Source organism: Bradysia coprophila, unplaced genomic scaffold, assembly GCF_014529535.1.
Source record: "Bradysia coprophila strain Holo2 unplaced genomic scaffold, BU_Bcop_v1 contig_232, whole genome shotgun sequence".
Classification (NCBI taxonomy): domain Eukaryota; kingdom Metazoa; phylum Arthropoda; class Insecta; order Diptera; family Sciaridae; genus Bradysia; species Bradysia coprophila.
Window position 1 is genome coordinate 9,338,422 of NW_023503493.1, and position 27,268 is coordinate 9,365,689.

At 34.7% G+C, this 27,268-nt stretch overlaps 1 protein-coding gene and 1 long non-coding RNA gene across 2 annotated transcripts; one reads left to right on the plus strand and one right to left on the minus strand.

Annotated features, from left to right (window-relative positions):
• Window positions 1-1,375: 1,375 nt before the first annotated feature.
• LOC119076456 (T-box transcription factor TBX10) lies at window positions 1,376-27,235 on the minus strand. The gene is made up of 8 exons (XM_037183222.1): window positions 26,573-27,235; window positions 15,658-15,833; window positions 15,368-15,597; window positions 15,147-15,303; window positions 13,760-13,906; window positions 8,387-8,454; window positions 3,264-3,358; window positions 1,376-1,941 (listed from the first exon to the last, which is right to left on the minus strand). Exons 1-8 carry the CDS (start codon window positions 26,736-26,738, stop codon window positions 1,607-1,609), a joined length of 1,374 nt encoding a protein of 457 aa, XP_037039117.1. The 5' UTR covers window positions 26,739-27,235; the 3' UTR covers window positions 1,376-1,606.
• LOC119076457 lies at window positions 12,327-12,875 on the plus strand. Its single transcript, XR_005087627.1, has 2 exons — window positions 12,327-12,371; window positions 12,434-12,875. It is a non-coding gene; the product is annotated as an uncharacterized LOC119076457 (long non-coding RNA).
• Window positions 27,236-27,268: the final 33 nt, after the last annotated feature.

Here is a 27,268-nt window from a genome sequence, read left to right on the forward strand (position 1 = left end):
AAAAGAATTTGACACTTCGGTCTTGATATTTATTATCTATTCATTATCTCTGCATGTTTCTAATAATTAGCTAATTTTTATACTTGATTTTCGGTAGAATGCTTCATTATTCTTTGTTGTGTACTCGATTTATTCACGCACGTTAAAGACTATTTTCGGGGTATTAAATCCATAGAGTTACCCTCGATAGATGGCAGATTGAACCGTCATTTATACGTTGTTTACCATGTTTTGGTGCGCCATTTTTGGGTGCAGATTAGCATCAGCGCCACTATGTCACCTATCGAGTATAAATCTATGATGAAATCTTATGTTTATTCTGTCACTGGTGTTATTGCGTGACGTCATAATTATTATTTTATCACTTAAAAACCTACATTAAAGCAGTTATTACCCTAGGACAAGTGGGACTGACTCCCTTGGGAGACAAGCACCTATATGCTTAAGTCGTTACCATAATTAATGGTTTGGTTTCGATTAAACAATTCACGCCGTAAGTGTGCCAAAAATTTGAATTTCAAGTGAACGAGTCGATGAAAAAGTGAACCGAAAAATACATTTCAACGCTTCTTTGTATGAAAATGACGCTGCGTTAAAAGGACTTGCGTGAGAAAGATTTTGAATTTCGGTACTATTGGTTAAGTATAACATACTGCAACTGCAGAAGGCAAAAGAGACGTCATTCAAAATTAGCTTTTGTTCTCCTGTCAAATTTGACAGTATATCGAAAGAAAAATTTGGTTTCTTTTGGGTCGCTAGTCGTCTAAGCCTCAAGATTGAAACTCTAATTTAATTTCCGTGTACAGAACAGTATAGTCAGAGGCAGTGAAATTTCAACATGAATTTGCTTTATGCACTGAATATTTCTGAAAATCCCAAAAATTTCTTAGCAATAGCAAAACGTAGCTGCATCTAAACAATTCGCCAATTTAAATGCTAGGTTTTGCCAGTCACAAAGCTTTTCCTGTTCATTTCTAACTCGAGACGAATTCGACTCACATTTATCATAAATTATTATGCATCTGGGAACGACTGTGGCGCTAATAATAGACGAAAAGTCTTTTGACCAATCGGATATATAGCAAATTGTATGTAACTGGTGAAGTAACAGATTCTATACAGACCTGTTGAAATTTACTCACATCAAAGGAAGTACTAGATTCGATATTTTTATTTGTGATATGCTCACTGTTTGCAAAGGGTAAATGAATATTTTTTAGAGTCTTTAAATCAGATTACACAGAAAACCTTTCGAGACATGAAGCATGGTTCTAGTTACGTGTATTGTACTTACCTGTTTCAACTTATTTTCTGATTTATGGATGAGACTTTTAGAAAACTGGAAAGTAAACTAAAAATGAAAAATTCGTTCGATGCAATTTAATCAAAATAAATTTAATTTACCAATTTTAATGTTAGAAATAAATTATTACAAATTGGAAAACCGTTAAATTTCATTTCCTAATTTGAAAATTTACACTTCGATTTTCATCATTTTTATTTGAACTCACTTAGAACAAACTTACTTTTACTTATAATTGAACTTGAAAACAAATTTAACTTTAAAACTAACTGTACAAGCGCAACCTAAATAAAAATTTCAAATTCATCTCGGCACCAAATCAATGTAACCGTTCGGTCTGCCCAATTGATGTGGATTACCGTAAAATCCCTGAAAAGGCGCATACGGCGAACTTGTCGTTCGCGTGTGAGCATTCGACGGTATTTTGAATTTGTCATACGGACTGCCATAGCTGGGTATATGGTTGTGATGGTGATAGAACGGACCGAAATTACTCGATTCGGTTCCGTACGGCTGCGATATGGTATGGATATTCGATTGAGTTGATTGATGCGGAGACTGTGTGTATCGATTCGGGTGTGGAACGGATTGGTCCAATGTTTGCGCTGGGCCGTTTTGTTGAGAGTGAATATCGTCATCTGTGGAATGACAGAAAATTGAATTGTGATTGGATTTAAATTAGTGCGTGGTGATGGTTGCTGTTTTAGATTAGGGACATTGTTGGTAGCATTTGACCTTTCACAGACAACAAACAAATTAGGGTCATTGAATCTATTACTTCATTTGAGCTAAGTTTTTTTTTTTACTGGAAATGTTTTAACATGAAATTCGCTCTATATGAGACGACGTTAGCAGGAACTTGTTATTGGAAAATACACAGGGGATGGATAATCCTTCGATAAATTAACTGCTATGTCACAACTTTTACAAGATACGAATTAGTGATTGCGCCGATTCAATCGATTTTTTTTCCTCCGACCATTCTTCTAGATGTCTAGATCAGCGCAGTTTCCCAGATGTATACAAACCTTGTACAGGGAAAGAAAACTGAATTTATTATGAGCTTTGTCGATAGGAAATCGGAACCGCTAAAGTTGTGTTGTGTTAAGAAACAGTGCAATGGATTATTTAACAGTCGAAGTAACTCGTCGATTACGACTACTTGTGTGTGACTGAGTGTTTAACCTTTTGCAGACGGCTATGCCACCTGTTATCGACAACAATGATGAAAGTAAGCAAAGAATATGATATGGAATGATGTAAAAGATTTTGGACCCTTGCAAACAATTATAACAAGAGAAGTAAGAGAAGTCGGTGAAAGGTTAACTGATGTTTGTGAACATTGCGAATAGTTGTAGAATGTTGGTTTCAAAAATAAACGATTTTGTACAGCATTGTTGAACAGTAAAGCCTGGAACAGGTCACGTTTACACCGGAAATATCTGAACCTGATCTAATGTATTGTGACCTGAATTGACTTAGAACCTGAATTTGAATGAAAGTTTCAGGTTACCTGAAACCTGACAGATCTGAATTAAGCCAAGTTAAGGACATTTTCTCTTTCTAGCTTTACCTGACCTTTCAGGTCAAATTGTTTTTTTTTTGTCCCGGTGAACTTGTTCTGAGCTATGGTTAAAAAGTTCAATTTCTTAGATTTCGTTTTAGAAAGAGTACAGGAAAGGTCAGTGAAATTTAGACATGGATTTGTACTTGTGTCTGTATGAGTGATTAGCTGAAGCAAATTCATGTTTAAATTGTAAATAAACTGTATTAAATTTGTTGACTGAACATTATTTGGCTGTGAGAAAAATGTATGTGACCAATTGCAACGACATTTGACTCGATAGCTCTTTTCAAATTTATAGGCCACACAGTTAACTTTGTTGTCTCAGTGTGGCATGAGACAGTCACACGCAATTATTGTGTTAAAAAAATTGTAACTACAAACTACCAGTCTTACCTTTATTTGAATGGTTTGATGTGGATCGGCTGTTACTCCTTTGGCGGTTCTGTGAATGTTGATTAATATGTAAACTGCTCATGATTTCTTGAGATCTGTAAACAAACCGAAAAGCGATCATTTTTTTCATCTTCGTTACGTATTTTTTCTATCTTTTCTGTTTATTTTATAAAACAACATCGACCTCATATGTTAAGTGTACGAGAAGTTGTGGATGATTTGTTTTGTTCAGCTCAATCCATCTATTTTCATATTGTCAGAAACATATTTTTATCGAAACGAGAATTTTTTCAATTTTTTTTTTATTTTTTTATTTTTTGATCGATCAAAAGAAATCACTTTTCTCTCAACGAAAATAAATATTCTCAATTACCGAAATTATATTTTCTTAATTTGCCTTCATAGTATTGCACTGCATCATCCGTCCGTACATATTATAACCCCAGTCCAACCAGAAAAAAAAAATTGGAACGAACGAGAGAACAAAAAATAATTTGAAATTGGAAAAAAATATCACTTCGGTTGTGATTTCACATGTGTTTCTCATCCTAAAAATACGCTCGCATTGGCCATAGTTTTTATGGATATTACTGTAAACAACACTTCATCTTCAGGTTTATTTGAATCATGAATTGTTTGTGAAACTCTCACTTTACACTAAGTAAACACAGAAGGACCATAAATGTAAAAATCATTAATTAATTTGACTCTTCTGTTTTTCTCGAAGTAAAAATGGATCATTTGGATCATTTGGACTGTATGAGTACATAATTTTTCTTTTATACCACACAGTCATTACGTTACGTTACACGTTGCATATATAGACGTGTACGTTCAAGTACCGGAAGGTTGGTTGTATACACAACAATTTAGAAAGCAATTTCAGTAAAAGGATGGCACAAATTACGAAGTATAAAGGCATATATGAGTACGAGTGGTCGTGTGTTGGTTTGCTGGCAGGAAAAGTGGTCGAAAATTATGAGTTTGAGTGGAATTATTTATAAGGAAAGCATTTCGCTTTTAAACCATCGGTATTCGTAAATGTTGTGCAACATAAAAGCAGATTTAGGATAGGTTATACAAGCGATATTGCTGGAAATATAGGTAGTTCACAAATTAAGTATCAGAAAAATGTCAAGTTTTAAGGCTAGGCCGGATTGACGATACTATTTTGAGTTGCTCAAAATTTTTACATTTTTAGGGAAAGAAGTATGGGGAAAATATCAAAAATGTGTGTACCTCGTTATGAGACTACCATTGCAATGCAGGAAATCTCTTTACAACAGTTGCAAAATATTTTTGAAAAAATTGATGATAATTACATTTGATTGGCTCAAGCTTCACGTAAGGAATAATGGCACGGTTTGATGTGCTTGTTTATTCCCTTTTATTCTTAGCACTTGCCTTTTACTTGACCTTTCATATCTGGTGATTTCTATCTCCAGCAGTTCTTTGTCTACTGTCGCCTTCTTACAGAAGGAAGTCATTTTGAGAACCTTTGATAAGAGATTTCGAAAGATCATTTAGTGCTTTTCTGCAAACCCTGAAGAACGCATTGACCCTATTTGGCCCAAAAGCACATAAAATTACCTTTCAAATGATACCCCACACCATCATGTACGGCTCGTGTAACTAGAGAAATATTGGTAAGAAAAGTGCAAGTTTTCTGTTGAAAACTTCCTCTGCACATATTTCAGTGTCGATGAATTTTAAACCCAATGAGTCTCTATTCGGCTCAATAGTACATGTGATTACCTTTCTAATGACACCCCACACGACCCTATACGGCTCGTGTATCCGGAGAAATTTTGGTAAGAAAAGTGCAAATTTTCGGCTTTCGATCACCTTTCACCAGCCATAAAAGCTTCGAAGAATTTTTTTGAGAGTGGTTTTGGCTTCTAGGGTCGAAGTCCTTTCTAGGTACCTATAAAAAGTTCCACTAGAAAACACGTCCGATTTCGGTAGGTTGTTTTTCAAAAGAATCCCTCAGTAGATAAATACATAGTGCTCATAACCTGAGCATAACCATAGTTTATGGGCCAGGACCATAGTAGTTGAGTACGCCAACCTACAAAGACTTTCACTTCGACTTTAAATTATTCGAACTGCTTGGAATTTGTATTCCTGTAGGCTACTTCGGAAAGTAAATTAAAACAATGGTTCGGTTCGGAAGCCAAACTAACGTATCACATTGTATATGAATCATTAAATGTAGAAAATGGACGTGTTAGTTTAGCGTATTATAAGAAAAATGAAATTTCATTCAGCCATTTCAAACAATGTCAATTGAAGTTTCTTTTTTTTTTATTTTAAACAAAAAACATCGTCAGCCTATTCGGAACGAAGCTAAATGAACGAAATTTCATTTTTATTATAATTCGCTAGTGTGACATGTCCACATTTTGCATTCAATTATTCGTATGTGCTTTTGATAGCTTCGGAAGCTCTTTAAAAGCAGAAGTATAACTTCCTTACATTCGTTTAACATATTTTTCTGAGTGTACGTTCATGTAGTCAGCAGTACACCGAGCCACACAAAAGATTTCGCAAACAATAATGAAACATCCTCGGTAAATATGATAATGATCGTTCTAGGCACTGTGGCAAACAATACATTTTCTTTGGAACCACACGCTTTTAATTGCTTGGCATAATCAAATATCAAATTTATAGCTATGAGAGAAATTAATAACTCCAAAAACCCATATTTTCATCATACAAACACTTTGCCTTGTAGAAAAAAGCGAAAAAAAACCTCGAAACACCCGCAACACACTCCAGAATTTATGAGTTATAAAAATATACAGAAATTTAATGTTTTAAAGGTATTTTAGCCAGCTTTTAATAGAATTATTTATTTCTGTTACAGTTTCAGCAGATTCATTAAAAAAATAATAATTTTTTTCCTCTACTGCTTCTCCTTCGACTTCTTTTCTAAATATCACCTAATACATAACAGCAATAGACTATATGGCAATATAATGAAAGAACGAAGAAAAAAAAATTCGTTCAAGAGATAAATTTTCCTTAGCGTGATAGTTTAACCTATTAACATGATGTATTGTAATTATTATAGTTTCAGAATGGTACATCGAAGAATTGGTGTGTTTGTGTGTATTTTTTTCGGTTAAATTATTATGTCGTTAGCCTGGTTTATTTTGATATAATACGAAATGAAAATATTTTCACTCTCTCCGATCTTTTTTTTTTCATCGGATTTAGAAGCAAACGTTTCAACCGAAGAATGGCCAAGAGACCACAAGATGTGTCATTGTAAACAGGAATATTTATTTGAAAATTTTCAACCGTATTCGTTAATTATGTGCGCATAAATTAGCTGTTGTTCAGTAATTTATAGGTTATTAGTCGTGTAAACGAAGTATAAATGAAAAATGGGGAACAATCGTTCTGATTTACATTGATTGAAGCTTGAAGATGATGTTGCTGTTAATTTGATGTAATTTCATTTAAATGTTTTACGCATTTTTTCTAATGTATTTCGATCCATCTATAGCTCTACTGGTTGTTTATTTCCATTTTAAATTAAAATTTAAAGAACTTAAATCGTTTGTAGCTTAGACAAATCTAGTACTTCGCATGTAAAAATAGGAATGAGAAATTGATTTGCTGAATTTTCTGAATTGTGTTTCAATAATTTTTGATAAATAGACTTTCCAACTAATGACAAATTGTATCGACATCACTGTATTAGTAATTTATGCCTAATAAAGTACTTTGCATCGAGTTGCATACAACGTTTTATCCCACAGAGGCATCTAAAGTTTGCAAATTCTCCATATTATGATGCTGAGTGGCATAAAGATTTATTATGCAACTCAGCATCATAATGTTCAAAATTTGCTTTGAGTGTCCCTGTTGCCGTTGAATCTCCTACTGCATCGTATTATAATTACTCATATAGAGTCTAATAAACAGCTTTGCACTCAATGTTATAAATAACCTGTTACGTAACTCAGTAAGAGCCAAACAGTGCCATAAATTATTTCCATATTATTTTATCACAATAGTGCGACGAAATCACTTCGTTACGTAAAAGTTTGTATGAACCAAGTTGCATAATTGAAATATTTCATCACAAGGTGTGTTGTGGACATCGGCTTCGCCTCGGATGCACGATTTCACATCTAGTGATGACATATTTCATTTCGCTCCTTATGATATAACTATGGGGATCGTAACATCTAATTAAAAATTTGTGGAAACTCTGTTTTCTTCGGAATAGTATAAATATTACAAGGAAGGTATTGATGACCTGAACACTCCGAAAGGTCATCCGATTTTCTTTTATACAAAATTTGTTTTGTTTCACCAACAGGTCCAGTCATACATACAACCTCCCTTGATAAGAACACAGACGTTTGGTCAAGTCAAACTGTAAAAAAGCCCAGGTGTACCAGAAGTTGGCAGCTTCACGAAGTGCCCTATAAGGAGTGTGTTTCTTTGAGTAGACCAGGTGGAAGAACAGTATATAATCCGATATAAATTTGATTGATTTTAATCTCAAATGTATCGTTTCTAGTAGATCAGATCAATCTTTAAAATTTCAGATCACATTGCAAAATTTTCAGATCAGATCTGAACTGAATCTGAAAAATGATATCTGAAATTTTCAAACTCAGATCAGATTACTATTAAATTCAATCTGATCTGATTGAATTTAATAGTAATCTGATCTGAATCTGAAAATTTAAGATCGCCCAATTTCAGATTCAGTTCAGGTAAAAACTGATCTGATCTGTTTATCTGAAATTTTTGTATGGAAATTTCAGATAATCTGAAACTAATCTGAGTACTTCAGATTCGAAAATTTCAGATTTTCGGATTTCCGGTTCCAATTAAATGCCATGGTACCACGGACGAGTATAGTCAAAAGATGTTTTTGGAATGTTTACATGACAATTCCAGTACTTTTGTATTTTAAAATACTTAACCTCAAATTAGGTACAGGGAGAGAATTATTAGAACTGACAATTTTAATCCAATTCATTCCACATGTGATTATCAATTTAAATATAAATACGTGTCGTTCTCGTGTTACATGGATAATGAATAGTTAGATAAATTGAAGAATCGATTTAAAATTTTAAATGGAAAATACTCACTCATCATTAGCGTCATTTTCCCGAAAACCCTTGGCGAACGGATTGCTAACAATCTTTAATTGCGTCACCTGTAATAGAGAAAATGGAAAAAAATGTTTAAAAATGAAAAAAAATGTTCAAACAAAGCCAGGAAAATCCACCTAAATCCAATTTATACAAATGCGACAGATATGAATAATCTAACTCAATCGAATTTCTCACAGAGTCTTTCAATTAATTAAAAACTCTAAATAAAGAAAATAATCCTCTGCAACGATCATAAATAACAAAATGTTTTCATTTGAAATTCATAATAGATTATAAGAAATAAAACCAACATATCTCAACTCATCCTATGAAAATGTTAGTTCAGTCGTGGTATAAATATTTAAGAATTAAATATTTAAAGGTCCAAGAAATGTTGCACCTTGCACACAATATTAATGTAGAGAGCGAATAAAAAATTTGAATCTTTAAAGTAGATATCTAGAATTGAAGGTTTTATTTAAGTCCTCATTTGTCGAGCCCCATGTGTGCACTACAGGCCATTGGCCTGTTGTACTCAATAAAAAAGGACCTTGGGGTTGAAAATGAACGAAATTTAATGTGAAACGAGTGTAGTGTAACCTCTTAACGTTAGTAAATCAGTGAATAAGAGCAAACACGGCTTTGTTGTACAGGCTTATAGAGAACGCGTTTACCTATTAAGTGGCCTAGAAAAACTACGTTAGAAACTTTTAGAATTTTTAACAAGTTCAACGCTGAAGTACTAGATTTGACATTGACTAAAACCAATACCCGCATAGTGACAGAGTTTTCGGCATGGCATTATTAAGTGGATTAAATAAAAGTAACTAGAAACCGTCTCTAAGGGTTTCATTGGCTGTTTCTTGTTTTTTAATATTAAATTGAATACTGGGTTGGAGATTTTTATTTTGTCGAGTATGTCGCGTTTGCAGCTCGAGCCAAAGATGTTGGAATATATCTTACTCGCAGAGACTTGTGGAAATGCTACTGTCAATGACCGAAAACGAGTTTCCATGGGGTGCAGGTAGTAATGACACACACAGACTACGAATAATTGAAAATGAATGAATGAATAAAAAAGGGCCAAATTGTGTGTAACCGTACTGCACTAAGCCATATAATAAAAAAGAAGAAAAAGAAAGAAAAAACAACAAGCAATGTAATAAATGATCTCGGTGGCGCTCGTTCACATCAAAAATTGTTATATGTTTATGAAATAATAAATATAAATAAGCCAAATACATGACATTTCTGGTGACGTTTTCATTTTCGTCATTTTCTTTTTTTTAATTCAAATTAAATTCGGTCTCAGCTCTTCTCTCCGCTTTAAATGCACTAATATCTGTCAAGCATCCGGAACATCTAAATTCAAAATTACCTCATCAATGTAAAATATTGTTTTAATAATAAAAAAGAGAATAATTTTCGATGTGGCATTTTATACGCATACAGTTCATAAGTCAAAGAATGAAAAATATAAAAAAAAAATTATTTGGAAAACTTTACTTCAAATTTATGTTCGGGAAATTTATTTCATTTTTTTTATTTTGCCTTTCATTAATGAACTTCACGTTTTAAATATTTTATTAAGTGTTTAGAGCTTCCGCTAAATTTGGACGAATGAAAAGAAATGATAAAAATTTTTCGTATAAAACTATAAAAGCGAGTATGAGTCTCGAAGAAGTTGGTGAATTTTTTATTTGGACGAGGGATATTAGGTGGAAAATATAATATATTCACACCGACAGATTATAATTATACAAACAGTAGGATAGAAAAATTAATTAATTTTCGTAAGAAAATGTTTTTCTAAAAATACACTTTTTTGTTTGTACTTCATCGAAATGGTCGTAAATAATCCGCACATTATAAGCATTATAGACTCTGTGATCTTCGATAGGAGGCCGTTTCCAGTGCATGATAGATTCATTGCCGGAAGACGGATCGATTCTTTTAAAAACAAACGATTTCGGGAAATATATAATAACTTTGGTGAAATGAATTTTATTTGATCCGAGAACTAAATTTGGCAAAAGGACGGTAGTTTATCATTCCCATTGTTTGAAAGTCAGGGTCGTATGACAGAAAAAGACTCGTCAAACACTGTGATATGAAACGAAAGGAACGAACAAAAGTCACGGTTTGGGGTCCTGATTCAAAAAGCTAGTGAAAAAAATTTCATTCAAGGGATCTGACCCTACCCGAGTTCAATAAATAGTTCAATCGGTAATAATAAATCGACTCAATGTAGAGATGAAAATAATTCCGTCCTTACAACTGCATCACATTGTGATGTTATTATTATAGTGCGTTCAACTGATACGGTTTGGAGAATTGAATTTACATTGAAAAGCTCCATTTTCGTTTTCAGTCGCAAAGACTAATAACTGTAGCTTCATAAGTGGAAAGTTTTACAATAAATGGACGTAGAAATTTTGATTCAGAGTGATCAATACGATCAACAACACCGCGTCGAAAACGTATCGTTGTCTCGATCCTAATAGATTTACCGAAACCAACAATGTCATTTGAATCGACTAAATAACTTTTACTGTTGAGTGTTGACTCGAATGAAACTGCCTATTCCAATGGCACATATTTAGATGGCAAACAAATCAACAAATTTGCAAGGCTGTCTTTACACCTGATGTGCCTTTCTAAGTCAAAAATGTGAATTCCTTATATAGATTTTTACATTGCAGGATATGGTGTTATCACGGTTTTGTTGGAATTCTGGGGTAGAGAAGACCGAGAAATTGTTGTTGAGCTTCAAACACTGCTGGTGAATGCATGTCTTTAGAGCAGGACGTATTTTCGTCAAATTGATTCTTAAAAATTCTTAAATTAAATTAATAAAACTCTAGAAATTCATGAAGGTCCTGCGAATTGGCATGGGTTACTCTGAATGTGGAAGGTCTTAGTTCTTAAGGCTCGGAACGGGTTCGGGTTGACCTGTTTTAGTTCAGGTTGACCTGAACCGGATTTATGACCCGAGCCTGAAAAATTATTTCGGGTTCAACCCGAACTTGACCCGAACTTGAATTTTCGATTTCGGGTTTAACCAGAACCTGACCTGAACCCGAAATTGTTCAACCCGAATTTGACCTGAACGTGAATTTTCAATTTCGAGTTCGACCCGAACCTGAACTGAACCCGAAATTTTAAATTTAATCAGGTCGGGTTCGGGTAACCCGAAATTTTGAGCGTTTATTACACTAAAAAAAGTCAAAAATTTCGGGTTACCCGAACCGACCTGATTAAATTTAAAATTTCGGGTTCAGTTCAGGTTCGGGTCGAACTCGAAATTGAAAATTCAGGTTCAGGTCAAATTCGGATTGAACAATTTCGGGTTCAGGTCAGGTTCGGGTTAAACCCGAAATCGAAAATTCAAGTTCGGGTCAAGTTCGGGTTGAACCCGAAATAATTTTTCAGGTTCGGGTTAAATCAAGTTCGGGTTCCGGTCTGATCGAACCCGACCCGTTCCGCGCCTTATTAGTTCTATAAGCGTATTTCATTATACGTTATGGTGACCTGCAATTCTTCGTCTTCCTTTTCGGCTTTTTATGAAATATTAATAACAATTCAAATGTTGTAAATCAACTTTCAAGTTTTTGAGATTTATTACTCAACCGTGTGTCTATGTATAGCGTTTTTGCGTATAACAGACCACGAACCATACCATAGCACTCTAGCGGTTATTATGTTGTTCAGACGTCTAGTTCGTGATCACTTAATCTTCTTCTTCTTTGTTAAGTTATGTTAATGAGCGTCCAATAATTATGTAAATGACTGACGTAAAAGATGAGCCTCTTGTCAGAAGACCACAAATTCGAATGATGAAAAAAAAAAGATTCTTAAGTAGCTGCGTCATCGTCGTTATAGTGTCTATCATTTACATTTGAAAAACTTTATTCTTCGTTATTCCGCTTAAGCATTTAGTTTCGCGGCAGACATTTAATAATCAACACCAGTGTTCAGAGTAAGATTTTTGTGTAGGTGACCTTTATTTGTTATTGATCTGCTTTAATACTCCTTCTTAAGAATCGATTCCCATCCGACATCTAAACCTTCGAAAATGTCTACCCTAAAATTGATTGTGATATTTGGAGTGGTTTTGAATTTCGCACTGGCTAGACCGAGTGACAATATTGATGGCGGTCGATTTGATATTGAAACGCAACAGCCATCCATTCCCTTGGTCAGGAGACCGAGGCAAAACTTCTTGACAGCGCTATTGTCCAGACCCTTACAATCGGTGGGAGTTCGGGGTGATTGGCGTTTCTGTCGCACAACCGAAAATGGTTCGTCGATCTACACAAATGGTATCGATACGGTTTGTCGAGGTGTGTGTGAACAAACTGATGTTACTTGTAATGATTATTATCGACCGTACTTTTACAATTATTTCAATTGATCTAGAACGTTCGAAACGTATAATATGGTCAGGTAATGTGACTAAATGTGATTAAAAACTTGCAAAACTGTCGAGATGTTGTATTTTATTGACTAGCTCACGTAACAATTGTTTTTGTTGCAGAGACTATTTTCGGAATTTTTTGATATTTTCTTGGGTTTTCCACGTTTTCCCGAATTTTTTAGGAAAATTAAGAAAAATATAGGAAAACGTGGGAAAATTCAAGAAAATTTGGGAAAATTCAAGACATTTTTCACTAAAAAAGTTCTTTGAAAAATACATCGAGGTACGGGAAACCATGTTTTGACTAGTATTTTAAACATATCTCTGAATGTTTTCGCTCAAAAGTGTGCAGTATGTCAAATGAAAAAATTGACGAGACGAAACAAAATATTTAATTTTCAAGAAAATAGGTTTTGTCAATCAGTAGCCATTGGTGAGAAAGCAAGAAAAACTGCATATTTTCCTACTTTTCCTTTTTTCCCGCACCTCCCATAAGCCATGACTGCGAAAGGTTCAGGTTTCGAATTACAGCAAGAAAAAGCTCTTTGATTTTTTCGGTCAAAAGTCTTCAGGTTAAGAGGTTCGTTCAAAAGTTTTTACTGAATGAAAACATTGAGTTGACGACAAAAATAAGTGATGAATTTACGGCTCATTTTGTCACAAATGGAAATTCTCGATAAAACAAAAACCTTCCACACTTCATCACTGCCCTATCACTTATCACATACCGACCTAGAGACGATATTATTTTACATTTTTGTTACATTCAGCTGATCGAATATATACACAAACAGGTACCTCGTTGATAAACCGGAAGACCGTTTAGCTGCGCGCACGCAACATGCATTCTTGTGGTGTGTGCGCGCAACGCATGCATAAGCTTAAGCAATTATTTCAGCACCTCCGCAAAATAATTGAACATTTTTAAAAATACAAAAATTTCTACTCACTCTTTGATTTTGATATGCTGTAACCGCTGTGAACGACGTTTCTGGATAGATAAATCGCCGGAAGACTGATTCTTCTGAACTATTTTTGGGCGGTAGATAAACTATGTGGAATCGTGGTTGATATCGATGCATCGAATTCAGTATGATCTGTAGCGGGAAAAAATTTTGTAAATTAAGACGAAGTGAAGATAATGTACACGAGAGTGCTTCACGATTTAGATTTTCTTTTTTCAATTCAAATAAATAAAGGAAGTTCAGTGTTTGTTGGACTGGTGGCGGTGATGCGGTGGCGCTAAGAGATATATTGCTATGCTAATGAAAATAAATAGAGAGAATGAAGACGAAGAAGAAAAAAATTGTCATGCTGTGAGCGAACATATGGGTTGTCTGTTGAAAGAATTTTTTGTTTGACAAACGGAAAGCAACACATTATTCAACATTACAGCACTTCTAATAGTACACAACGGTGTCAGGACTTCGGATTGGGTAAATTAAATTGGATTGATGTCGTATTACGCTTCCTATATGATCATCTAGTAAATGTCGAGTTCTCAATTTTTCGTGTTACTTTACCAAATTTTCATACAATTTTCCCGATGTTCAAAAAAAAGTTTTTTTTTGGAAAATCAAGCAAAATGTGAGAAAATTCCAGAAAATATGGGAAAAATAACCACTGGTTAATACCGAGCACAGTTTGCTCAGCACACATAAAATCCTTCTGCTTGAAGTGAGGTATCATTTGTTCCTGCGGAACACTTTGTACTCGTACAAAACACCTAGTGAAGTAGTAGAATATTGCCTATTTCAATCCAATAGCTTGACAGCGGAACAGTGTCAGCCTGTCAAATTACATGATAGACTCTCCTGACTGACTAACTGCCCTTTTTCCACGAATGGAAGCATGAAAGCCTGGAATTTTGCGCGTACTAGGATATGTCAACCTCGGCTTCGCCTCGGGTTGATAATATTCCCTTCGATTGCGCAAAAATGTTATGAAATGTTATGAAAATTGCTATGTCGCAATTCTAGGTGTGAATGCAACAGTGTAAATGTATGGGACATCTGTTATAGACACCAGAAATAAACGACAATCTTCGACTGAATACGGTCTTATATAGCTAAATGCATGTTCAAAGCATTGAAGTAAAAGATTGGAAATCACCGATTTCTAACGAAAGAAGTTCCAGACCCGATACAGTATTATTATGATATATTTGAAGTTGACAGGTTGATCAGTTCAGGTTCGTTACATTTATCACACTTTGGTGAATCATTTTAAAAGGAAGCGGTGGTGACTTTGATATATGACAGACCTTCAGAGACTTCTGTCTAAGTTTTAAAGTGAAGCATAAATAGTGTTACATAGTGACTGCATGCATATACTCACATGACCATTTTCGTCCAATTGATTGTTCGTCAGCTTCAATTTGTCAAACGAAACAACCTGTTTCATCCATGTGGCACCTGGTGCTGGCGAATCCGGATGCACATGTATCCGTGGCGGTGAAATTGGATCCGCTTTCCCAGCTACTACCCAGCTCGAACTGTAGTTCGTCAAAATTAAAATCTTTTTTTTTCTCGAATTATTTTACAAACATCCGAATTTACCTGTGGAACGAGTATCGATATCGTTTATCGTCGACGGGTACAAAATCCATCATCATAATGTACATGGCTTGTGGATCCAAGCCACACAGTCTAACCTGAAAGGTCGGAAACATTCGACGGCCAGTCTTTGTGACAATCATCTCGGTACCTTGTTCATGGAATTTATCCCACAATTGTTTCGTTTCCAATATAACCATTGCTTGGGCTAGCGCTGGATGACTAGATGTGGACTGGAAGGGTTTGACGTTAAAAAGGAACTACGAATCATTGGATGAGTGGCAAAGATGTACCTCTTTCTGATCACATTTCTTAGGACTATGTCTATGGTGGTTACTGTCTATGACATCATTCTCCGACTCGTAGCCACTGATTGAACTTTTAGTATCTGATGGCGATTTGATATTTTGATCGACATGATCTAATGGCTTGTAGGACAGGCGATCCTTCCCAGCTGTTTGTAAACATGCTACATAGGGACAAAGAGTAAGAAGAAGGAAATAAATTAAAGAGAAAAAAAAACAAAATGCTCGGCGAGACAACATAATACACGTTCAGCTAATTTAGCAAATAAATTTTTAAGTCAAAATAGTAATAATTTGTCCGCAACACTTCATCGTGCGCACAATTATAAACGCATACCTATGCAAAATGCGATTCATTAAATTTTATTTTCGATCGCAATAAAGCAAACAACCAAATTGTAATCATTCTTGTTATATGTCCCATAAATCACTTTGCTTGCAGTGTGTAACTGAAAATTTATTTAGATTTTTCCTTCTTTTCGTTTTTGGCTCGGTGTAAAAACAAACCACCGTTAAGTAGAAGAAATTCTTTCATTTATTATTGTGGCAATATTTCATTTTATGTGCAACACCGCAAAAAAAATGCCTAAATAGCCACATTCCACCGAAAATTATTAATTTCAGTGATAAATGAGAGTTTGAAAGAACTTTCTGTGGAAAAGGAAGCTGTACCAGATTGGTTTGAATTGGTTAAAACGCGCTGAATGAATTTCGGTATATGGCGCCAACAGAATTTTCCGCAATTGAGGAAAATATTAAGGGAGTTCTGTTGGTAGTGTTTCGAAAATGTCCTTTTTAGTTATTCCGAAGATCTCAAACTTTCTATTGCAGCCAAATATTACAAAAATTTAGTCTTTTAAGCGCATCATTAACACTGTTAACTTAACAGCCAACAATTTCCGGATTCTTAAACCTCTGTAATTGAAAATCTGTTACTTCATTTGTTTGACCGTCATTTTACTATTTTCAACATACGATATTTTCACACGTAACAACACTTAAGTTTTCGTTAAATACTTCGTTCAATCATTCATTTGTATGAGATTTCTTTAACGTGGATGGCATTTCAAACGGCCTTGATGATGATCTATGAGATATGAACCACATTTTGTCACTTTTTTGCCGTTTACGTCTCGACTTTGTCTCGAATTAACAAAACCCACAGTAATGAAAGTAGCGCATTTTTGACTCAATTTTAGGAATTAGAGAGAAGAAAAGTTAACTTATAAACGATCTGACGTAAATAAATTGTTGCAAGTTGCAAGCCATACTTAGTAATCCAACACCCCTATAGTAGTAGCAACATATAATGGGCAAATAAAGGTTTAAATGTATGGCTCGTGTCTCGTGTTACATGTGTTTTGAAGAGTATTTTTCCGTGCAGAGGTTCTACGAAAGAAAATCCCCGTTTAAAGATGAACAATTATTCAACTAGATTCATTTCAGAACTAGTGCGAAAAATGTTTCACTTTTATGAGTTAAAAAATCAATATGACCCAGCTCGATCTTAGAATGACACTCGAAAAATGTCGTCGTTGTATTTCACTGTGAGAAACAAGCAGTTAAGTCCTATGATTACGAAACGGCAACATTTAGTGAGATGGATGTATTTTTCGTACTAGTGCGTTAATATTAATAGTTATTTATACAACCGAGTCGTAAATGTTTTTTTTAGCACTGAAAGTGAAGATTGTCACTAGAGGCTGTAGGCCGAGTGTGATAATACACATCGTGTTCCTAAAAAAGTCCTAATTTTCGTCACTTGTTAAGAGTGATATCGCCAAATCTTCAGGTGATTTTTTTAACTTTGGAAACAAGCGGTCTCCGATTTTAATGAGTGATAGCGCGTTGGATTCGTCTTTCAATTCTAGGAAACACGTGTCTTTCACTTTTTCTTAAAAAAATTGTTTTCTTTGAAAAGCGCTCAAAAGTGAAGACATGTCAGAGGGTACCGAAAACAGTTTTTCGGCAATAACTCAAGAAAAAATTATTTTAAATTATTGTAATGTTGTACCAATGTCGGCCTTGGAAAGACCTACAGGTAGAGTATACGCACAGCTTGGTGCGAGTAGATCCACTAGAGTTATGACTAGAAATATAGTGAATGTTCGGAGAGTTCGCCTTTTCTGCAGCTTCGATGTACCACGGAGCTGAGTATGGGGTGTTGTAGCTGGCCTACAGATGCTCTTCTGGCAGTTGGGCCCTCAGACAGAAGGAAAAAATCTACATTTTGGCACCAACTTTTTTTTCAAGACTTCTGTAGGCTTGCAGCCCAAAAGTACTGGGTTCATTTATATGTGCAACGATAGTGGGTGAGGCCAGCTACAACACCCCATACTCAGTTCCGTGGTACATCGAAGCTGCAGAGAAGGCGGACTCTCCGAACATTCACTATATTTCTAGTCATAACTCTAGTGGATCAACTAGCACCAAGCGGTGCGTATACTCCACCTGTAGGTCTTTTCAAGGCCGACAATCGTACAACATTACAACAATTTAAAATAATTTTTTCTTGAGTTATTGCCGAAAAACTGTTTTCGGTACCCTCTGGCATGTCTCCACTTTTGAGCGCTTTTCATAGAAAACAAATTTTTTTAAGAAAAAGTGAAAGACACGTGTTTCCTAGAATTGAAAGACGAATCCAACGAGCTATCACTCATTAAAATCGGAGACCGCTTGTTTCCCAATCACCTGAAGATTTGGCGATATCACTCTTAAAGTGATATTATCAAAATAAGTTTCGAAGTCAAAGTATAAAAAATCTTGTTCGATACTTGTAACGGATTAAACTTTCTGTTTACAGGGGACATCAGTATTTAGAAATAAATTTGCTTCAGCATGGTAGTAGTAAAATCGTATAAAGACGTATAGGCCGTTTTGTTTGTATGAGTGGACCAGGGAGGGATTTTTTATGTTTTCAAAAAAATTAAGGAAAATGTTTTTCCCAAAATAGTTCCTAGTATCCAATTGAAGCAAATTTCTGTCTAAATTTCACTGACATCCGCTGTATTTTGACGTCGATTCCGACATTCGGAAGGTTTTGCACACACAATGCGGTTTTAAACTAACAACTCCACATAGCACAGCTATTTGATATTTTTCTTTCAATTTGAAACAATAAACACTACATGACATAGGGTAAACAGGTCAGTTACAGGCCCTGTGCACACTGTATGAATACTAATCTAGTCAAACAAATGTGTGGTTCAAAGAGATAAAACTAGGCTCGTAACTGGTCTGCTTACCCTACATTCGCCAATGTTATGCCTGTAACAATGTGCTTATTTAAAGATTTTTTTCTCGCTTTATCTTACAAAAAATATCCCAACCAACGTCAATATAAATATTATGTGATTATTTCGTTAGTTTGTTTCCAAACACAAAAAAAAACGATTCGATCATCTGCAATCGCAGACACGAAGTGTATGGCTACGAGTACTGGGTATACCAGAAATTTACAATTTTCTAATAATAAACTGTCCTTTTCCACTAATTACTTTTCGAAAATAACGCACAATATTTATTAACAACGTCGTACACCTTGGCGTGTATTAATACTCGTTACAATAATGGGCGTTTTTCATGCTAAAGACTTTTTTGAAGCAAAAAAAAAATATTTGAAGAATTTAAAAAAAAAATAGGAAATTGTTACCCACACTTTTTTCTTAACATTACAATCGAGAAAAATGAAACAGAACGGAGCGACAAATCGTCTACGTAACTCTATTCTCCGATGCAATATTACACACCAAAAAAATCAGATGTGAATGCGTATACAAATGTGTACGAAACGTGTGTTACGTCGGTAATTAATAACGTTTTTCCCGACTAAAATTATGTGAAAACTGAATACCAATGTCGTGTATCTGACAACGGAGATTTTGTCTGCTTTTCTATTCGAACAAATTCGAAACAAATTGTGTTGCATATGACTCATTGAAGGAAGTATAAGATTCGTGTTGTACTTCTTTGTGTTTTTTGTTTCCTTCTTGGTGCATATTTGTAGTTAATGTTCCTACCCTCCATTTAGTATAAATTGCAGATGAATGAGAAGAGAAAAAAAGAACCAAATCAACGAAAATATTTCACATTTTATTGCAGCATAAATCAAAGAGCTAAAAAAATTGGAAGGAAAACATCAGAGCTGACAAATTAGTTCAACTTCATTTGCAATGCGATTGTAATTAACGAGTTTCTTGAGCATAACATTCATTGAAATCAAATGGATAACAAAATGCGCAACTAGTATAATCCACCTCAGCACATATTTCTGTCTGTATAGTACATATACTGTATTTCACATGTTTTAATATAATTTTGTGCAATTAATTTCGTTTCGTATTATATAGCATAACGTTCTGCATTATTTACTCATCGAAAATAATTTTAATTTCCAAGCATCGTCGTCACATTTTTAGCTAAGTAAGGCAAATGTGTACGATTTTTGTGACGCAACATTGTGAGAATAATTTTTCACAAATGGCACCTAAATTATATGGAAACTACATTCTGTTAAAAACTCATTTTTGTCTAGAGCCCATGATTGACCTACATTCCAAAGTTCAGGAAAATTTTCGAATAATTTATTGAATGACAAGGAACCTCGGAAGTAACGAAAGTAGTAGTACATTACTTGCTAATGGGGCAAATGATGGATGCTGCGCCTCGATCGGCAAGAAGTACCATTTTCATCATTTACCCCATTTACTGCCTGCCCTACGCGAAAATGGATTATTACATGGCAAGTTGCCACCTACAAAAATGATCCATTACATGCTGAATATTTTCGCTTCATTTTTTGTGAATTCCTGCGGGAATGTCAACTTATGCTGCAACATAATTCATTAATTCGGGAACAGTTGTAAATATACTCACAAACTCACTCGTGTATTTTTAGATTTTTAGCAACGTGCTTCTGAAACTCTTTTTCGCGCCTTCGGCTCGGATTTACAAACGCAGCACTTGAGGAAAGACAGTTACTGAAGCTATGAAAAACGCACACGGGAGTTTTTTTTGTATCACAAAATTGTTAACGCATGTAATAAATTACTCTCACAGCAATGTAAACCACTCGTACATCAGTGCGACCTAAGTAGTGTGTAGATTGATTGTACTAATCAGTATTAATTTTTTTTTTTTTTTTCAGTATTAATCAGATCTACTAGTCATATACTTAAGCACTAGTGCGTAAAAGTGACGTCATATAACTAGTTCTTTGTCTGAAATGCTGCGCAAAAAGATGTGAAATTGCCAGTCTTGCTATGGAAGATAAGATAGATGGACACGAATGATAATAGCACAAATGAATTTCAACTTTATTTTTCGTTTTAATTGGTCATAGATGAAACCTTTTTTACCTACACAATGACCACACTCAAGGCTGTATTTATCTCTACATCATCAAGTATGGTGTGTCACTCGCGTATCTGTATGTCTTATCTGCATTGCGTATGTCGTCACCATCAGCATACATCACATTTTTCAATCAGTGAAGGAAGTGAACAGACGCCATTAAAATAATTGTGAATAGTCTGGCAAGAACTGAAGTTGCACTGCTGCACTCTACTGTCAAGAGCTGATTGAAGTCGTTTCACTGCAGCACCTGGACATGTTGAAGTATACATTGTAATTCCTGTGGCCACACAGTTCAACGAAAGACGATTCATCTCACACAGTTCACTATACGTAAATCCGTCCGTGCACATCAATAAACTGTTATGAATGGAAAAGTAATCACACGGATCAGATTTGAATCGTTGTTGCGATAAATCGAACCGTTTTTATTACAAGGTAAAGACAATATCCAACTTAGCATCAACAACCCTCGATGATGTCAGTGACAAAAACACTTGTAACCTGTCACATACGGCTATTAATATGTTATCGATAACGACAACAAAAATAATGACAAGCTCCAGGTAATATGTTCATTAAATATAGTAAAATGCATGTTAAAAAATTGAAGTACAAGATTTGAAATCAATCGATTAAAAATACTTTGATCGATGGAAGTAATAGACTATATAATAATACTGGTCATATGCTTGCCGTCGGTAACAGGTTTGCGGTGTTGTCAATCCCAGATGCAGCAATTACCTCCGAAGACACCAAAATGACAAAAATGAGAGATTTTATTGTATAAGTGTAGGCTCGTAAGTCTGATATGCTCTAAACGCTCTAAAAGTTTTTTTTTGTAAACTAGTGAATGAATCCCAATTTATATTTGTTTTTTGTCACATCCATTTGGGTGAGTCCAGTTGTATTCCTTGGAAAGTTTCCAATCGAAACCGCTTTAATCAGAATGGAAAATGGAAAATAGGTTTTATGACAGTAATTAATCCATCACGGCAGTATTTTTCATTTCTGATGGACAGTTAATTCAAAGCTAGTAAAATTATTTGCTGCCTGTCTTATGCGAAAATTGACTATTAGATAGCAATGTGCCACCTATGAAAATCATCCATTACATGCTGAATATTTTCGCTCCATTTTTCAAGAATTCGAAAACAATTTCATGATACTCGCAAACTCACTCTTCTCAGTCTACACTTGTCGAAAAGACAGTGACCGTAACTTCATGCTCAAAACGTGGAAGTTTGCTATTATCACAAAATTGTTACATCATGTAATCAATTGCAATCGCATCATTCAACGTTACGTTCTAGTACATCAGTCCGATCTAAGTATTGAAATCAATGACAGAGAGGCTAAAACTCGTTACCGAAGGTTTTCTCGAGTAAAATATACCACGAAATGGTTTGGAGATTGTTATTTTGGTTTGTGTGGTTTCATCCTCGCTTTCGCTCTTCGCTTCGGGCTGCCGTACTTGTCAAATTAAGTAGATATTCAGTAAGAAATCTACTACTAATATATTTACGCACTAGTGCGTAAAGTTCCGTCCTATAACTAGTTCCTTTTATGAGATGTTGTGCAAAAATTGACAATTTTGCCGTGGAAGATGAGTTAGAATGCTAATATTACCAAAAATTTTCACTTTATTTTTCGTTCTAATTGATCATAGCCGAAACATTTTTAACCTACACAACGACTACATTCAAGACTGTATACTGTTGGGCGCAGATCGCTATTTTATCAGATACGCTGATGATTTTACAATAGAAAAACTCAGCACACTATCCGTATGACGTCCCCAACAGTATACAGCCTTGAATCTCACCACATTTTTCAATCAGAGAAGGAAGTGAACAGATACCATTAAAATAATTGTGAATAGTCCAGCAAGGACTGAAGTTGCACTGCTGCAGTCTGAATCTTCAACGAATGTCTGAAGTCTTTTCACTGCAGCACTTGCGTCTGCCGCACCTGGACATGTTGAATACATTGTAATTGCTGTGGCCATACAATTCACCGATAGACGCGCATTCTCACACACTTCGAAATCATTAGTCGGTTCTATGTAACCGTTGTCGAAACACGTTTCACTGTGCGTCATCCCGGCCGGACACATCAATAAACTGTATAAAAGTAATCACAAAGATAAGAATTGTATCGTTGTGATAAATTGAACCGTTTCATTACAATGTAACCACAATACCCAAATCAGCTTCATTATCCCTTACTGATCTTGTTGCTGATGTCCGTGACAAAAACACTTTTATTGCGGAAGTATTGTCAATCCCAGATGCAGCAATTACACCCAAAGACACCAGAATGACAAAAATGACCGATTTCATTGTAGGTTCGTAGGTCTGATATACTCCAAAGACAAACTAGTGAATGAATCCCGTTTTAAATGTGTTTTTATTATTACACCCACCCATCTCTATTTATGTGTCACATTTGTTGCTATCACTATTCATTTGAGTCGATTGATTGGCAATCTAATCTAATCACATGCTACAGTTGCATTCCTCATTAACCGCTATAATCAGAATGTTTTCTTCGGAAGTGACAGTAGGCAGTAAATTCAATCCATCGCGGCAGTATTTTTAATTTTTGGTAATATAGTAAATTTTGGAAAAAGCTTCAAGAAAAGCTTTACTAATTCATTGTCTGGTTACTTGGATTATCACTAAACAAAAATAGTTATTTGTTTACCGAGGGAACAAAACAGGAAATTCCATCAAGAGCAAATAGCTTGAAGCTGGAATCTCTTATTTTCTTCCAGAGTCAACACAATGTTTTTCATGTGTGCTGCACACAGTGTGCAAGTGCAAGGTGTGATTAACTGTTTTTTTCCACGAGACAGAAACATTAATTTGTTACACCATTTTTCAAAACAAAAACCAAGGTGACAGTTCGAGGAGAAATTTCTATTTTCTCCCCTGTCAAAATAAGAAAAGAGAAAATGGACATTTTCTCTCCCGAACTGTCATCAGACGAAACATCATTTTTACCACTCAAATCCATACCAAATAAATTAAACTAAATTTACTGCCAAAGGTAACAAATTCTACTGGCGCAAAAAGATGCCATTGTAAATCTTTAGGAAGTTTGTTTGTTAACAACATTATATCTCAAGTGGTCATACAATTATCTACTAAATATTTCTGTATACGTTAGTCATCCAAGTTCGTACGAAATTTATTCAGACGTAATATGTAGCTGATTACGTAGATGCGGAGGGTTATTATGAAAAATTTTGCATGTGATCGTTTTTCTTGGAACTTTTCTTCTTTTAAAAAGCTCGAAATTCTACAATCTGTAAATTCACATCGTACTAAAAATTTGAAGAACGAATTAACATAGCAGTGAATTGAACCATAGATCATTTTCATTATACGGTACTTTTCAACGTAACCCCAATTAATTTTTCGTCAAGTAGTCTTTAACCTCAATCAATTGACGTTAACTGCGTTCAATTTACTGATTTTTATATGAAAATCGTTCGTTCAATTCATTCGATATTTTTCGACATGTCTGACAGTTGGGATAGTGTCTGACGTTTACAAGGTCATGAAAATGATCTATAGCACTGCTCCTAACACGAACAATCATTTTTCCAACGTCAAAAAACTGTTTTACAGTTAGTTGTTTGACTAACAATCACTGAATCATATCCTCAACTACTGTCCGTCCCGTCGTTTCGAGCATGGATTAGAATCACTGCATCAAGCCACCGCAGAATGCATCGAATGGATCAGAAATTTATATATTGAGATTTGAAGTGTATGAGTAATCGTTTTGACCTTTGACGAAGTAATTTTTTAACGAAAAACTGATTTTGTAATGCAATGTAACGTCCCATACGATTAATAAAAAAAAGTTGTTTGACTTAATGAGTATACTCATACTCGATATAAATAATTCTCTACAATTCTTTGAGTGAATTTGTCAACCCAAATCTATGTTTCCACTAATTCTAAATAATAATTTTTGGTACAAGCATAATGTCTGAACACTTAAGACCTACTACTTAAGAGTAGATTAAAAAATGACAGAAAAATAAACAAATGTGGGATTTAATGATCTTCAGTTCACGACATTCTGTGAATGATGGTGAGTATAACAGTTTTATGAAACGAAATGAAATGTTAAGTTTGTGGAAAATTATGTAAGGTAAAAGCATAATAAATTGATCGAGTCTGGTGTTTGACAATTGAAATTCAATTGCCAAAAACCAGACTCGATCATTTTATTTTGCTTTCATTTTAGGAAATTGACGCCGTAAGTGCGGTCGAAATCCAAAATGGAAAGTGCGGAGGTCTTTCTAACGTAGCGTCATTTTCATACAAGGAAGCGTTGAAATGTACTTTTCGGTTCACTTTTTCATGGAATCGTTCACTTAAAATTTAAATTTTAGGCACACTTACGGCGTGAATTAATGTAAGGTAAAAGAAAAATAAAATGATCGAGTCTGGTTTTTGGCAAATGAATTTTTATTTTGCTTTATTTTATACAATGGCAAACGATTCTATTGACATTTTTGAAAATAGAGACGCTAAAAAACTGGACATGAAATAAAAAAAAAACATTTGAAGAAACTTTCAGTGCTCAGTGTAACAAGCAAAGTGTTTCTATGTGATTAGAAGAAAATACGTTCAATAGAAGCTTAGTCAGAAGCATAAATTGTATTATTCTATTTCCGTTAAACGTCATTTGTCTACTGACATCCAGAGGTGAGCCCATCGTTTTTCATATGTGCTAGTTGTGACAGTTAGGGGAAGAAAATGCCTATTTTCTTCCCTGTCAAAACAAGAGGGGCAAAATAGAAATTTTTTCCCAGTACTTTTTTTAAGACAAAGCCGAGGACAAAGCGTGAAAAACGTCATTTTTTCATGGCCAATTTTGCATATACAGCGATTTTTGTTGACAACAGTCCGAACATAAAACGAGATAATTAGAGCAGGCAAGTTCCATTGAAATTAAATGCTGGAGACATTGACCGAACATGAATGTAAACATTTTTAATCTCGTCTTTTGTACATTATTTTTAGCGCTATCCTCTTGTCAGATAAGATTTGAATCTGTAATATATCGCTAGCTTGTAAAACTTCTGAAAAGTATTTCACTTATATATCCAGTAATCGGAAGTTTTTGTCACTGCGATCCAAGATATCTTTTTACAATCTTCACCGCATGTATTAATAGAAGACAACGTGAAAAGTCTTTTAAAATCATCTGCTTAATTAAGTGGCACACTTTCCAATTTTATAGTTTTTTCAGAATTTTTAGGAATATTTCATTTAATTCCTAAAAATAGGCCCTGTTAAGGGGTCTTTCTTTCTTCTTTACATTTTTTTAAAAATCTTTCTAGAAGATACTTTCAGGTCAATGTAACCAATCATTCTGAACACTCAATTTAAAATCGTAAAGATTGCCGAAAAATAGATACAAATTTTCCCGCGAAAATTAAACTTGAATGATTATAATTGTGCCACCGACGGCAGATAATTAGAAATTGGTATCACAACGAATCACAACGAATTCTGATCAAAATTACCTTCGATTTGTTTCATTGGAGTTAATCCGTTCGTGTAGGGAATATTCCAATAATCCGGCGAATAGAAACAATCATTCGTTACATTCAGAATATTGCTCTCTGTGCCGGAATGATTGCTCAACATGCCGTCGGCCATCGATACTCGATGATAATCCATGTGATGCATTTTCTTAAGAGTTTTGTAGACAATTCGTTCAAATTCTAATCTCGATTCCAATAAAAATTTATTTCACACGCACGCCTCGTCTCACACACCGTAATCCTTTCTTATAAAATCGGATGCTCAATTTTCGGTTACATCCAACGATAAATCACTGGTGATGTAATTACGCGAAAGGATAATAAATAACATTCAGCGTAACAACAACAAAAAGACGACACAAAAATGTAAAACAAAACAAAAATCAAAACAAAAACAAAATTTAATTTCCGTGGCTAAACATTCAATGGTAAATGGTGTTCAACACCTTATTGTCTAGCACTTTCCTTTTTTTTATCACCACCCGATCACCCGAGTTCAGAGCCAAAAACACTCAACAACACACCGGTGTGTGATATTCCGTTTAGTAACACATGCACGTCAGCAACGGAACGCGATTTGATGATAATTAAGCTTTCAACCGATCGCAAAGATTTTCCACGTCTTTTCAATTCTGTTTCAGATCAAAAATGTGACGACGTGAAGAAAAAAGAAAG

Coding starts and splice junctions, on each gene's coding strand:
- LOC119076456 (XM_037183222.1), bottom strand. CDS start 26,738: ATGCATCACATGGATTATCATCGAGTATCGATGGCCGACGGCATGTTG. Junction 15,304..15,367: donor TATCGATACTCGTTCCACAG/GTAAATTCGGAT, acceptor GACGAACTACAG/TTCGAGCTGGGTAGTAGCTG. Junction 3,359..8,386: donor GAAAATGACGCTAATGATGA/GTGAGTATTTTC, acceptor GTTTGTTTACAG/ATCTCAAGAAATCATGAGCA.